This window comes from Stylophora pistillata, chromosome 8 (assembly GCF_964205215.1).
Source record: "Stylophora pistillata chromosome 8, jaStyPist1.2, whole genome shotgun sequence".
Lineage (NCBI taxonomy): Eukaryota > Metazoa > Cnidaria > Anthozoa > Scleractinia > Pocilloporidae > Stylophora > Stylophora pistillata.
Genome location: NC_142526.1, coordinates 23,374,504 through 23,390,427, shown reverse-complemented (window position 1 = coordinate 23,390,427; position 15,924 = coordinate 23,374,504). Strand labels below are relative to the sequence as shown.

The following is a 15,924-nucleotide window of genomic DNA, read 5'->3' as shown; positions in this document are numbered from 1 at the left end:
TCCACGATCATAAACTAAGGGAGAAAGTGTAATGAGGTGAAGTACATAAAGTAAATAACACCCCGCTTAAAAAAAAAACACCGTTAAATGACATAGAAATAAAAACGTATGCAAGTTAACTCGTAATTCGTCCTCCAAGGCTGCTTAACTCTCGTATAAAATTTTTCGTGGTCTCTTCTTCCTTCGGCTCTTGCCTAGCCTTTTACGGAAGATGGATCGAGGCAGTTCGCATCGAGCGCTAATCACTCGAAAACTCCGGAATAATTAATGCGTCAGTCGCCTGCTTTTTGGCTAAGTTCTTGTACTGTTTACAAACAGGTGTCAAATACCGTACATTGTCTACACGGGCCAATAAATTTCCCGCAAATGTACAAAAACTTGGTTTTTTTTGTTGATAGTACTCCGCGCACCATGTCACAAGATATCATTTGACCCATATGTGAAGGTTATTTGCGAAACGTTGCCTCTGATTACTCACATCCAAACTAAACATGGCTTATGATTAGGTAAGCTATGAAACTGAAAAACATGGATATGTTATCATTATTTGATTTCAGCTTTGCAGGTACAAGCGTTTGTATTCTGCTATTTGCGTAAATATATATTACCGACTGAACTTTTTCATACCTGTGAGTAGTGTAGAGTGTAATATTAACACTTTACTATCATTTGACTTTCAGACAGTTTTTCTTGGGATAGCAATTGCCATAAAGTGGTGTTTCCGAGAGATTCCTTATTTTACTTTAAATGAAATGCATTTCTTTAGTATGCAGTGTCAGTCAGTCTAGATGAGTGAACAGATGATATTTATTAGCACAGGGTTAAAATCTAGTTACCGTATTTCTATTTTATTCTTCGCTCGAAAAGTAAAAGGTAATTCACGAACAGTCTCTTACTATTTTGGTGAAAATTGTCCACGTCTTAATCAGTTTAAATGTTTAATTTTTCATTTAGCTAAACGAGATATTATAATGCTAAATGCGATCAGTTTCGAGCTCTTTGACAAGCCGATTACTTTACAGCTTGTTTGCATTCGAGTGTTTAGTTTGTCCGTTGAACACGCGAGTTTAAGAGCACTTCTATAAATAAACTACATTTTGTTTAAAAAGTGTCTTTCAGACGCAGGCAGTTGACATTCTGTTCCGGTAGAAATATTTTCAGTTGCAGCACCTGCGGGCCAGACACCATGCAGAGATATTGAACTACATGCAGTGTTACGAAGGTCGATGAAATCTGTCAAACAAGCAGAGAACTCACACCATGAAATGGGTGTGAGCCGAATTTCACGCGGTGCAGTACCATGAAATACCACAGAGAATAATTAAAAGGAAGCAATTTGCTTTTTCTCGAAATAAAGTCGCACGGTTCAGCTAAAGTTCACACGCATAACCGAACCGCGCGCGCGATCTTTTTCCCATTTGGAGCCTTTCGCGACTGACGAGACTGCGACAACATTGCACGTGCCATACAATGCTTACTTTGTAGGCCTTTTCTTATCATTGTGCACTTATTCATTTACCAGTGAACTGATTTCTTTAGACTTCAGTTTTAAGGACGTCACGAGCGTTTATCAAAAGTTTCTAAAAACCTTTCTATTCGAACAAGTGCACTCTCTACATTTCTACTACCAGTAAGTTCCACATAATTATTATTATTAAAAACTGGATCATTGGATAATGCAATTCAAGACTTTTTATTGGCTTAGCCATCATGGTATATGAGCCAATATACCATAATCAACAAATATGGTAAGCATATCATACACTTCAGCTTAAAATTACAAGGGAGCTAAAATATTTAAGATTTGGTAAGCTTTGTCTAATATCTTGGGGGCGTTTTTAATAAAACAATTATTCCACTTGCGCTTGTTGGATATGAGATGATTACAGCCAACTCGGCGCTACGCGCCTCGTTGGCTATCTATCATCTCATATCCAACGCGCCCTCGTGGAATAATTGTTAATTATCATCGCGGAAGCACATATAAAATGTCGCGGCATTCAGCTTATAAAACCTGTTGTAAAGTATGAGCTTGCCGCCCGGCAACTACTGCTGCTTTTCTTGTTGGAGAAAACGAAAAAGGAACGCGTCAATCGTAACTTGGGCTCATCTCGGTCCTTTTCTCGGCTAATGTTCCTTTGATTCGAGTTTTGTTTTATGTGTCACAGACTGGAAGACAGCATGCAATCAAAGTGAAAAACAAATTCCTGTGCAAGTTTCTCAGTTTTAATTTATTAGCGAATAGAATAACTTTGCCCTTATCATAATCGCTTGTTTTGTCCTTCCGGATTTTCTTCTGGTTGTTTCAGACTTAGGACACAACAAAAGAGTCGAGTCATTCGCTATTGATTTTGATCCCAAGATAAAACATTCAGTGCTCTTTTTTATGCAAAACTGGAATACGAACAAAAAGATAAGAATGTGTAATATTTCAAAATCTCTCTAAATTCAGTGAATTGGATATTCGTCGTAAGATATTGACTCTGCCCAACAATACCGTTGTTTAATGCAAAGGAAGACGTCAATATAGTCTTACAGCTGGTATTCCAACTGTGCGCCTTTGTACTTCTTTGTTCGAGTAAAAATAACCCGTTCAATGACAACGCCTTATATTTCAAGACTGTGCTCAGTGGTCTGGACTGATGAAAAATAAAAAATTATTTCTTTCAAAATACAATAGACAGTTACTTTGGGTTTTAAAATATACTAGGAAATGAACGAAAATAGCTCAATGAAAAACTTCGAGAACGCTTTTTAATTACTTTATTGTTTTACAAATTTCGTGATACATTAATTTTGTTTCGCACGGTATGGGGTTGTTTTCGACACGAGGTCTTCAGTTAAGCAGAACTGATTTCTAATCGCGTGCAGATTACTTTGCCTGAGCTAGGAGAAAGTCTTTGGAAGCTGTGATCGAAATAATTCTTGCGGCTTAGCATCAGTATGTATCTGTGCATTAGCCCTGTTGCCTAAACTTAAAATCCCCAGTCCAAAGAGCTTGTAGTTTATTATTACAAGGCGCACGCGTTTAGTCGATTCCCGTTGTAATGTCTAGCCAATTGTTCACCACAGTTCATGTTTAACTAAGCCGTCTAATCCCAGATTAGACGAAACACTCACAGTTCTCCATCGCAAAGGTAAAAGAGAAATGCGAAAGGTTGGGAAACTGCTTTTATTTAATGAAAGTCAATCGCCCTTCGACGTGGCGCGAAATTATAGAAGGAAGACACGCATGCGCTAATATTCAATCTTGTTTACAACTGAATGCAAATGTCTCTTGAAGGCTTAAGGAGAGGTCTTTGACTTAGGGCTACCTTTTTGACGGCGTTTTTTGACGCTTCTAATGTCTGCTTTAGGTACGCTATGTCAGAATTGCGAAGGAGGAAGGCAGGTTCCGGAAAAGACAAGAATCGGCCTTCGGGATCTCATGCGAACGAGCGTGCGAGGGAAGGCCAGCAGAAATGTGAAAGGAAACTGGATCAAGTTTCTTGGTTCACTTACGCTAATTTTATCATTGGAGCGACTGTTGCCTTGATTGTTGGAGTCAAATATGCTTTGTATGTTCGGGAACTTCATGAGAATGATATGTGGTTCTCCAACATCGGCGTAAGTGGTCGGATTTAACATAAATGAGCGAATTTTTAGTGCTGAATGTGTGTAACTTCGATGTAACAGTCTGTCACACCTCATTGACTATTTTTTTCTCATGTTTGCATTACATTTGAAATTAATTAGGTTGCCTCACATCGATTTTTAAAATTTAGCTCGTTTTATCCCCTCGATGAGTGAATTTGACTGAGAGTCATTTTATGTTCATAATTAACTCGACTGGGAAATTTGAATTCGTTCTTAATCCTTCGACTTTTGACCACTTCCGCGAGAAATGTTGTCACTGAATAACATTTTGGAAAAAGAATTGGATATTGATTCTTTTACAATTCGGTTCAAATTTTCTTAATCGCTAAATATATTTTGTTTCCTTTGACCTTATCATTAAGTTATCGACACTGAAATATCTATTTTCCTAAATTTTTTTCTTAAATTTAAGATTATTTGATTTTAAATAGTTGATTTCCTATCTCAGAGTGGTAGAGGATTTAAAATCTCAAGATTTCTGAGATAGTGCCACATGTATGAGCTCTTCTAATGAAATATTTTGGCATTAATCTGAGTGAAAAAAAAAATCAGTATAATTTATTCGGTATATATTGTTTAGCTTGGACTACATACCCCAGCAATATATATGCAACCTAGCAACAAAATATGAAGAATAAGGATTTAAAGTAAATAACGTACCCCAGCTAGTAGCTGACTGACTTATGAACCCACCTGCTTGAAGACAGGGTAATGCTACCACCAGATAAATTGCTATTTGTTGGATACATGATTTCAAGCACTGTTAATTTTGCTCATATATCCTTTGAATAGGATTTTTCAAGCTGAGCACTTTTTTATCCTGACCAGCCTTTAGGAATAGATGTTTACCAAAAGTCTGCTTTAAACCCTTTGACCTTTACAAGTGACCAGCATCTAATTTCTCCTTACAATATCACCCCTGAATCACACATTAAGGTCATGAGAATAAAGGAAATGATCAGTTACTTAAGATGCTCCTGATTGTTAAACAAATTCTCCTTGTCAGCACCTTAGGAAATGTATAGACAACATTATGGAGAATATTCATACTGATGTAAGGGTGTAAAGAGTCAGAGGCCAATTTTTGTAAAAGAAGTATCTTTCATTTTTCAAGGATCCCCTTTTTGATATTTCAGTCACCGGTTTCTCATCACCTGTTGGCTTTACAGTGCACTGATTTCTAAAGGGAAAATAATAATGAATCTAAGAATAATCTTTCAAGTAATTTTTAATCCATGTTTCTCTCCTAAAATCAAAGTGAGTAGTATTTTTTTAGCAAGATTCTGTACTTTAAGTGGTTAATTGAGGCATAAAAGTGATTTATTGTTTCTATGGAACCTGTATTTCTGCCAGTTACCCTTGGGTGACCAAGGCTTGACACTAACAGTAGCCAACTAGCTACAGACTAGTAGAAATTCAGTTTTGACCAGTGGTTTTTTATTTCTACTGGCCAGTGTGGCAGTAAACAAACTGAAATTATCATAAAGTCTAAGATGTCACTTAAGCCACTTGGTTAGTAAGCTGAAAAGTTAGTGTTGAGCCCCAGGTGACTGCTTAATATGGGTTTGACTGAAGTCAGTCTTAGAGATTAAAGGGTGAAGGCTAGCTTGATCCACATTATAATGTAACAACTGCACCCAGCAGATATTTGTGGTTAAACTCTTCACTAAACCATAATTATATTCCTGGTTTACTTTGAATACAGCAACTAGAGAGGGAAATCTCCTTTAGGACAGAGTCTGGATTATATTTTTCATATTACAAGCAAATAGTTTTAGCACCATCGTTATTTCAAGGTAAGCCAAAAACTGTCAACAGTTTGATATACTAATGCTTTGGATACAATGAATATATGAAGTTCATATATTTTGAACTGCGGTATTAGATATGTATGATGCACGATCCTTGCAGTAGAGAGTGCTTTGAGACTAATCCAAGAAAGTGTTTAGAAATTTTACCCTGTTAATAGACAGCCATATTTGAAATTCCTAGAAAAATGAAAAAGAGGAAGGCTGTTCTCCCAAATTTTGAATGCATTTGAAAGTGACTCTGTCATTAGCCAAAGGGGAAAAAGTATTTAATTAACTCTAAAAGATAATCAGAGAGGTCTGAAATTAAGGGCAGAGATGTTATTTGGAAACAATAATTTTAAGGTATTGTGCAGTATGACTTTGACAAATTGCAAACCATACAAATCATAACATTTTTGTATTATTTGCTTATTTAGGCTAGTTATAATGGAGGTAAAATTAATTACATTGAATTTAGTTCATGATCTTACCCCATTACTTGACATAGACTAGAAGTGCGTAAGTGTAGCCACTAAAACTTCATAAGCAGCAATTTATAGAGACAGAATATTGTGAGAAAGATGATCAAACATTAATTCTTGTTTGCTACTTGTCTACTCTAATTTTGTAGGTATTCATGATGTTATACATGACAATAGGACAGAGCATCTGAGGACAATTAATATACTAGAGAGATTTAATATTTATCAAGAAGTTATATTAGCAGCTCTGTACAGAATTTTACCAATACAGGTACGTGTTCTACTGTGTTAAAGAGAAAATGATAATAATTGTAATCATAGTATTTTTCTTAATTATCATGCTTAAAATTGAGAGCAAGTAATCTGACTGTTATAGTGTAAATCTGCTAGAAAATAAAACTGAAAAAAAAAAACATAAAAAAGAAAAAAACTAAATAGATAAAACTAAATAGCAAGACAAGCTACTTATTTTACCAACCATCTAGTACAGAATTGTTCAGGTGAGTAGCATAGCCAATCAGGTTGCAGCATTTGTAATAAATTGCTAGCAGAGTTAAAATAGCAGTCTTAAAATAATAATTTTCAGTGACCTTGAATTTTAATTGAAATTATTTAAAATATTATACAGGGATGTTAAATTACTATTAGAAGTATCTCTTGTGACTGGTAATTATTGATCAATCAGATACTCTAATGATAGTGCCAGAAATTTTCTTGATTAGAATAAGAATTGATTTTTCAAGAGAATTTGAACCTTAGATCTTAAGGTTTCCTGATCTGGTTTTCTACTAAGGAAGCTGCAGAGAACATTTTAAGTGAGCTATAGGCCATGTACCAGGCTCATGTAGTAATAATTTGGTGTGTGTGTTATAATCATTATAACTAACTATTATGATTATTCGTATCAGTTCAATTATTTGTCTAATTATTCATTATTCCCTGATTATTTTGTATGAATTTTCTGTTTGTCCTCATTTGAAGGGATCTGTGGAATATGTGTACTTTTATATTGATACTATCTTTGGCTTACATGGGATGTACATGGTGTCATTGTTTGTATCATCGTGGGTTTTGAGTGGCTCTTGGCTCGCTGGTCTGCTGTCTGCAAGTTTCTATATTTTTAACAAGTGAGTTTTAATCATAATTGAAAAACTCTATGTTCAAGGCTTAGAGATTTTTTCTTCGTGTATTTGTTCTTAAAAGGAAACACCATTGCCATTTATCTTGACCTCACCTTAAACACTTCAAACCATCAATTTTACTACTAGTGAGTTTACTTTCTGGTAGTAAGACTAAACCTTAACATCTTCTAATTTGAATATATCAACAAAGTTGAAATGGTAAATTGGCCACCGTTACGATTATAAAAGCTGACGTTTCGAGGGTTAGCCCTTCGTCGGAGCGACGAAGGGCTCTGACGAAGGGCTAACGCTCGAAACGTCAGCTTTTATAATCATAACGGTGGCCAATTTACCATTTCAACTTTGTTGATATATTCAAACTATTTCGTTACCCCCACCAACGCAGCCCCAAACAGTTTCTTTAGAAACTATCAGCCTTTATTCCTTAATATCTTCTACTGTTTTTCAGGGAGGAAACCACACGACTCTGGTTTACAATTCCACTGCGTGAAAGTTTTGGATTTCCGTTCATTTTTGCACAGCTTGCTTTTATCACTGTATACTTTAGGAGGAACGTGTCTTCACTTGCCCAGGTATTTTGCAGCTCTTTAAATTAAGTTCTGAAAAATTGATGTTTTAGTTTTTGTTTGTAATTCCTTACCGGACAGTTATATCCCCTTCTGGGGAGGGAAAGGGGTAGAATATGGAACATCTGATCAGGGAACAAGTAAAGTCTGTCCTTGTTATTTGTACAGAGGTGTTCTTGCAAGAAGAGGACAATTTGGGTCATAACCTCACTTAGTACTTGTTACCCTGGGAATTCTTATTTTAACTTTGATTTGGGAGTTTTCATGCCCAGACAAGTGCTTATAGGTATGTTTAATGCAAGGATTTTTGACTTGGCAATTATTTATTCATGTCTATTTTTAATTGTTTCAATTTTTCTTCCTAGGTAGTGTGTTTGGTTGGCATAGCAATTTCGACATTTTTCTTTGCATTAGTGTGGCAGTTTGCACAGTTTATTCTTCTTTTGGAGTCCATGGCATTCTTTGGTACCTATTCACTTGGCTTCATCCCCAAACATAAGGTTAGGAATGCTGTTCCCTTCCACCCTCTGATGTGAAAGCATGGTAATTAAATTGGTTCAGAGTTCTCAAAAAAATCAATTATTTTTGTTATAATCCCCATTTTTTGTTTTTCAAAAAGGAAACCGAATAGAGGTATAAATCAAAAAAGGTTTGGGTTAGGACAGCAATTTGTAAAGAAATGTGCCTGTGTAACCAAGGCCTTTTACCTAGCATTAAGGCTTTTCCTGGTGTGAATGCAGGCATCACCAATCAATTCTTCCTATATCATTCCTCCTCTTTTCTTTGGCCAACCAACCCACTTTCATGAGAAGAGGTCATGGGTTCAAATCCTGTATGGGCCTGAATTATTTTCAGGCCTTATTTCCACTTCTACATAAGTAGGGTTTATTACTGCAAGGATCGTTTTCATACATTTCATGAAACTGCAGTACACATATATATGATTTTCATATATTCAAAATTCATTGCTTGTATTCAATGTTAAGCTCTTTTTTAAACAAAAGTCAAAAGTAACAAAGACACTCATGAAGAGTAGAACTCATTACTGTATTGGATACCACTTCAGTTACCCTTGGGGTTTCCTTTGATGTTATAAACCAAGGAATGTTATAATTATACCAAATGTCATATCAAGTTTTTCTTTTTCTTTTCAGGCTCGTACTATGTACCTGATGGTGATTGGTTCTCTGCTTGGAGTGTGCATATTGCAGTTTGTTAATGACATGATTCTTTGTTCTCTTGCGCTGAGCTTTGCTATTGCTTCTGTCATCATCATGACTTTCCATGTGAGTTGTATGGTATTTTCTAAATGAGTCAAATTTTACATTTCTTAGGTTACTAAAAAGGTTAGGACATTTGTTTTACCACGTCATTCTCATTTGCAAATGTTTGTTGTAGGTTTTAATTTTTAATTTTACAATTACTGTCTAAGATTACAGCCTAAAATTGCCTCGTACAGAATTATGTATACTAGAGAACTTTAATTTTTTAAATGAGGTGCAGACAAAGAATGGAAAAAAATGCATGAGACGGTAACCCAGAAACAATTTACATAACCAAACTTAAAAAACAACAACAAAACTAGAATAATGGGAATTGAAAAAAGATATATACCTGGGTGCTCAAAGTTTGCCTCCACTGAGTGATTAGCAACACATTGCCTGTCTGACTGATTTGAAAAGTAACAGCAGAAGAATCGATTCCTTCTTACAAAAGGTGCACAGCCCCTGATTGCACGGTTTTTTCACTTCGTAAAACAATTATTTTTTCAGAGTGAATACAGTTCAAATGATAATTTCTTCTACAAAGTGTTCAAGCTTATCATCAACATCATCGCTACCTTACTGTTAGCTGGAGCCATAAGCTTTGTTTCCAAGGTTGGTTCTGATTGTCTTGCTAGTGTTTAAGGCCTGTAAGCAGCTAGTAAAAGCATGGGCACTTGTTGGAACAGTAAAAACATAGTGTTTAAATGGGTGTTGAAAGCAATCCAAGAATGAGTTTCAAAAGCTGACATTTCCAAATGAAATTCTTTACAGTGACCAATTAACATGATCAACTTAGTTGATAAAACCAAATTTTCTTGTAATGCCCCCACCTACGCAGCACCACAGTTTCCTTAGAGAACTATTCCCTATACATCTTAAAACCCTTTAACTCACATGAGTGATCAAGACAGAATTTCTCTTTACAATATCAATGCAAAACCAAGGAGACGAGAGATAAGAATACAGAAGAATATCTGGTAGGGGACCATTAAATGATCCAATACCAAATTCCCCAAACTCACATCTCAAAAATAGTATAGCAGACAGTAAGGAGAATTACTAATTAGATCTTGGGAATGAAAGGGTTATTAAGTGACTTGCTTTGCCCGCGCTTGGTCCCACTTAGTCACATGTTATATCTTTGAACTGTTGAACATGGCGTCTGCTTTTGTTGTTGTAGCAGTGTACTCAGTAGGCTGCTCTCTCGGGTCCGGTCTTTCTCGTTCCTGGGAGGGGCGTGGGCTTCGGTTCCCGAACAGTGGTTGGTAATCGAGCCCCATCGAGCCTATGTACTCAGTCAAAAATTTCTCTTCTTGCAGGTTATATTCAGAATAGAGTCTGATGAGCACATCTTTAAGTTCCTAAAGTCAAAGTTTGGTTACGGTATTGGAAGGTACGTTACTACTGATTCAAAGTTTTTCCGGATAAACTAACCAAAAATAAGTAGTTGTCTTCCCTTTTTCAAGAGCACGTATTCTTTATCCCGTGGAAGTTTTGAACTGTTTGTTTCTAGCTCTTCTTGTTGTCAATTTGTTTTCTTCTCAGTTTGGTTGTAATTTCGAAGAAAGCTCAGGGCCAAATAACATTAGGCTATTTATGTCTTTTGACCACACTACCTACCCCTTCCTCTAACTTACTTTTTGCTCATCTAACTCTTACCAACTGTCCCGACTCTCAAATTTCATGAAAATTAAAGCGATCAAAGGTGAAGCCACTCCTTCAAGACGTTGTCTGATGAGTTTCTTGTGATCTCTTTCCAGGGATTTTGATTCGCTGTTGTATCTTTGTGAAAAAGCATTTCAGTTCTCTCCTTTGGCTGTGTACTCAAGACTTACCTCCGGTGTTGTTTTCCCTTGTTATGTCTTATCTTTGGTAGCTGTACTGTTTCTGATGGCGTATACTGTACTCGTGAATTGGAGGTAAGATGCTGTGCCTTTATGATCCTTAAATGTTAACCTCTTATCACATTATTTCCTTTAGAAACTTAGATTACTTACCAAATTCCTGTCAGATACAATGAAATATATGAAGTTCATATATTTTGTACTGCGGTATGATGCACGATCCTCGCAGTAGATAGCGCTATTTAAGCAATAGCGAAAAATCAGACCTGAAAAAAATCAAGCCTGTACGGGATTCGAACCACTGACCTCTGCGATACTAGTGCAGCGCTCTACCAATTGAGCTAACAAGCCAACTGGAAGGAAGTCGTTAAGTTGATTCGTAATAAACCCGTGAAAGTGATAAATGAGATACAATGAAATATATGAAGTTCATATATTTGAATATATATTATATATATAATATATTATATATATTATATATTATATATATTATATATATTATATATTTGAAGTTTCAAATATATATATATATATATTATCAAATATATATATATATATATATATATATATTTTGAAGTTTTGAAGTTTATATATTTGAAGTTTCATATAATTTTCAGGTCTGATTTTTCGCTATTGCTTAAATAGCGCTTTCTACTGCGAGGATCGTGCATCATATGCAAATTCCTGTCAGTTATGCGGTTAATTTCTTAATGAAGACTTAAGATTTTTTGTGCATTAACCAAAAAGGAACAAGGCTAGCTGAGGAGGTAGAAGATATCCACATAATGCAAACGAGGAAATCTGGCTTATATATTTCAATGTTGCGCAAATGCTCTTATTTGCCTGATTAGAGTGTTAACACAATGGTTCCACAAACCAATCTTTTCAGGTCTAAAACCGACGATACTGCAGAAGAAACCAACTGTCTTTACCTCAACTCTCATCCTGAGATAGTATATCAAGCCATTCAGAGCGTTTTCTTCGGTGCACTAGCTATCACTACTGTTCGCTTTAAGTATCTCTGGGTACCGCATATGTGTCTATTTGCTGCCGGAATATTTTGCAACCAAGCCTTCTGGAAAGCGGCTCTTAACAAAATAGGAATCAAGCAAATATACGTAAGTATCTTTACTCGATGCTTCGGAGATTGAGTTGATACGAAATAATCTTGGCTTTAGTGATTGCTTATATTAACATTAACATCAACATCATTGTGACGAACAAGCGTTATCATTGTTAAGTACGATGATGTTCTTTGCAGTCACTGTATTTTTATCTCACTTCCCAGGGAAAGGTCACTGGTCATGGTGTTCCTGTGATGCTTCTTGCCCTTTTGCTATACAATGTAAGTATGGCACTTTATTGCTGAGATTGGCATTTGCTGATGCTTTTATTATTATTATTATTATTTTTTTTTTTTTATTATTACTATTATTATTATTATTATTATTGTGGTTTCACAACAATATCTTTTGACTCTAGATCTAATTAGTTAATTTTTTATGCCTGCTGCTATTTTTATTCAGCGTCTCCCCAAGGCTCTGAAAGAACTCGAAGAACTGAGAGAATTCTACGACCCGGACACTGTAGATTTAATGAAATGGATAAAGTAAGTTCATTGACCCACCAACTCCATCGAAACTCGTCCATAACGTCGCCGCTTGTGACCACATGGTAATACCCTCTTCCCACTCCTCCCTTGTTTTGCCGTTAGTAGGTTGAGATCACACTCACAACGTAGCGTACGATTATGCTATTTACTGTACCCGGCGTTCAGTCAATGGGGACTTTAAGCAGTCAGGACGGCAACGCCACGGAAGACGTCGATCAAAAAAATGAGTTTCTACTTTTAGTTAGAATTTCGAAAATGGCTGGATGTGTTTACCGTCTCATAGGGCGCCAGACCTCAAACTCAACATAACGCATAAAAGTAGCGGTGAGTTCCAAATGTAAATTAAAATAACTTGCCGCCGCGGTTTAGCTTCAAAGACGACGCAAATTTTGGTGATTTCACGTTGTTGTTTTGCAAAGGACGGCTAAGAAATGTACAAAGTTTGAAAACGCACGTGCTGGGCTATTGTTCAGCCAATTAGATCTATTGTTTTTCCACGTTCTCGTTGCCGTAGCCGTCGTGGTTTGCTTAAAGTCCCTAATAACACGGAGCGCAGTAGTAAACGGCGCGACTAGAGCTTGGAAACGAGAGAAGTCTGGTTCATGTTGGGTTGGGTCGGGTTGGGTAATGAACATTACGGGACCGTAACCAAATCCATTCTTGATTCTTTGCTCTGCCGCCCCTAGTGCGCTTTATTTATTATCGCGTTCACTTTTACTGACGGGACGCTTGGAATAGGCTAATCAATCGGTTAGTGGAAATTAACGTTGTATTAACCATGATTAAAGGCAAGCTAGGTCGAACAGTATGGCTTACCTTGAAAGCAAACATGTAAGAGACCAGACTCCGAGAACACTACACAATTCTTATGTAGCGGTCGGATGTCTGAACGACAAGTACTTTTACTCAGTATTACAAACAATTTCTCAAGAAGTCCTAGTGAAGAGGATAGAGAAATGACAGATTAAGCAAGTGCAGCGTCGCAGTGTAGCGCTCACTTCCCTCAACTGATCGGATTGATCTAATGGGAATGATCTTGCGAGATTTTGATTCTGCTATTACTTGTCTCTAGTGAGAACACTCCTCCAGATGCTTCGTTCACGGGAAGTATGCAGTTACTGGCCGGAGTAAAGCTCTGTACGGACCGACACATTACAAACCATCCACACTACGAGAATAAGTTCCTTAGAGAAAGAACTAAGCAGGTAACCTCTTGCTGCGAAACCTAGAAGCTGATCCAGCACTTAATCTGGGGTGGACTGAGGATGCACCTTCTGAACGTCTACAAAAACACTTTACACCCTAGCATTAGTACTCTTATTCTGCATTCGGTTCTCTTTATATTTCCTGTGGTAATAACAAAGACAATTTGTATGACAATCAGGAGCCATTTAAACTCGTGATCATGTCCTTCACTCTCATGTCCTTTACATTTGATCCAAGGGTGATGCTGTAAGGAAAATTTACTTTACTTTGCTCTGTGATTGGACAAAAAAAAAAAAAAACTTGCGCCACCTCTCAACAAATCAGACTCAACAGTATCAATCGCGATTGTGCTACTCGCGGTTTCCCGCGTTTTGGGTACTTGGCCTTTTTCCACGTCGAATTCTGATTGGCTCCTTGTGATAATTTCCTTTGTTTTGATTGGTCGTTGTGATTACCTTGCTTGTACTTTTAAGATATTACTTCGGAATGCGTTTTAAAAGTGAAATTGGTTTTGGCTTGGAAAACAGATGGTTATCAACGATAAGGTCGATGTCATTCGTATCAGCTCTGAAAGTTTGAAAACTCCTGGTTTGACCGATCGGACAAAATGAGATAATTCAACACCTGCTCACCATTAAAACAAACTGTCGCTTTGCTTGAGATTCTTTTCTGTGTTCACAAGTTGAGCCTCAAAGTTCCGCTCGCCTAATCTGTTATTATTTGCAAACACTGACAATTATACCTTGTGCTATATTTATTCTAGGTCTATCAAATTTACGCACGAAGACCGCCCGACGAGGTCTACAAAATTCTTCGGCAACACGGCACAGACTACATCATATTAGAAAACAGTATCTGTCTCTCACAGCAAGATCGAGGTTGCAGGCTTGTCGACCTACTCGACTTGGATAATGGTCACATGATCGAAGGCGGCCAATCAGAGGAAGGATTGCAGCTTACAAATGTTCCCCGTTTCTGTAAAGCTATTAAAACAGATGTCAGGAATTTTAGTGCGTATTTTAAGAAAGTTTTTGAAAATCGTACTTTTTACCTGTACAAACTTTTATGAATATGAACGTCTTTTCGTCGGGTGCAAGTAAAACCTCGTTAACTCGTTACAATATGACAGTGAAGGGTTTTTTATTTGAGACAAGACAATGGGTACAAATGTTATGGATGGTTTAAATTGGCTAGGTAATGATTAAATAAAATCTTAAAAAAAAGGGTCATTAATCAGTGGCATGAATGCAGTAGATATTGATATTTTTAAAAGTTTTTTCGAGCTCAAAGCATCTCAATCAACTTAGTTCATTGGAAGTTACAAAGATTAGGGCAACGATTGGAGGTATTGTTGAAGGTAACAAGAACCAAGCCCCTGCGTCATACTCGTTCACATTTCCGTGACAAGTGCTGAGGGACGAAATCCGATTAAATGTTTTCTAGTGTTAACGCAAGCAGACATTAATGAAATTAGGAATAAGCTGAGACCAGCCAATCCTTGCTAGGCAGAGAGGTAAGTTAAACTTTGTCGTCACCAACTTACCATAAACATAGGGTAACGGTGGAGCAACTGGACTCTAGTGGCAAGATCGATATCATGTTCCAGAAACCAGAATACTTTTGTCTCTTGAGCACTTTCAATTGGATGAGGTGAGCAATCAGTGATTGCTTTGGTTTTGTTTTACTTTGCCTTTGGATTGGTTGAGAAATTTATCCGCTGTTATCATCATAAACAATCAGTGGCAAAGCTAATACGTATACCAGTCATGTGGTAAATTTGGTCTTTGTTTTGCCAAAAATAAGTCGAAACGCGTTCAACGTTTACGGTCGTTCAGGAATCATTCCTATTACATTATAGCAGGTGACACCCTAGACCCTGTGCAAGGCATCGAGCTGTAACATCTCTGCCAAAGATTTTTGACGCCCTGACGGAAACTTTCACTACAAGAGAAGTAAATACACGGATTTAACGCGGAGTTACTGAGTCCCAATAACTTTGTGACAAAATTTAGACGGTAACCGTGACTGAGGCGCAGTTGGTAGTATAGCAATAAATGGTGGCGACCCAGAAGGAGACCAATATACTGCGAACGTTAAAACAATCACACATAACATGATAGTCGCCCTTCTGTTTATCTTTTCATCCCGTCCACTTGATTGTGTCGCTTGGCTCACGGAAGGTTCTTTAAAACAAAGTTTCACGCCCATCACAGTGTACACAATTGCCATTACTACTAAGGGTGTGACTACAAAAGCTACATAATTAAAAATGACATACACTTCAGCGGACGGGAGACTGTTGAATTCTGGGTAGCAGATTTTTGTAATGTTTTCAATTTGGATTTGATAAACTTTGAAGAGAGGCGAAGTAAAGACAATTG

The 15,924-nt window shown here is 36.9% G+C and overlaps 1 protein-coding gene across 1 annotated transcript; it reads left to right on the top strand.

Annotated features, from left to right (window-relative positions):
* Positions 1–379: 379 nt before the first annotated feature.
* LOC111335595 (protein C-mannosyl-transferase DPY19L3) lies at positions 380–14,772 on the top strand. Its single transcript, XM_022941548.2, has 16 exons — positions 380–506; positions 3,357–3,606; positions 5,342–5,432; positions 6,058–6,179; positions 6,890–7,035; positions 7,499–7,622; positions 7,982–8,116; positions 8,771–8,902; positions 9,389–9,493; positions 10,201–10,274; positions 10,642–10,800; positions 11,615–11,843; positions 12,014–12,070; positions 12,252–12,334; positions 13,410–13,542; positions 14,307–14,772. The coding sequence occupies exons 1-16, from the start codon at positions 499–501 to the stop codon at positions 14,610–14,612; spliced, it is 2,154 nt and encodes a 717-aa protein (XP_022797283.2). The 5' UTR covers positions 380–498; the 3' UTR covers positions 14,613–14,772.
* Positions 14,773–15,924: the final 1,152 nt, after the last annotated feature.

Bases quoted from the DNA above. Each gene is read 5' to 3' on its own strand.
- LOC111335595 (XM_022941548.2), top strand. The intron at 5,433-6,057 runs GTAAGCCAAAAA...CTAATTTTGTAG, and splicing joins AGCACCATCGTTATTTCAAG to GTATTCATGATGTTATACAT. The intron at 12,335-13,409 runs GTAAGTTCATTG...ACTTGTCTCTAG, and splicing joins GATTTAATGAAATGGATAAA to TGAGAACACTCCTCCAGATG.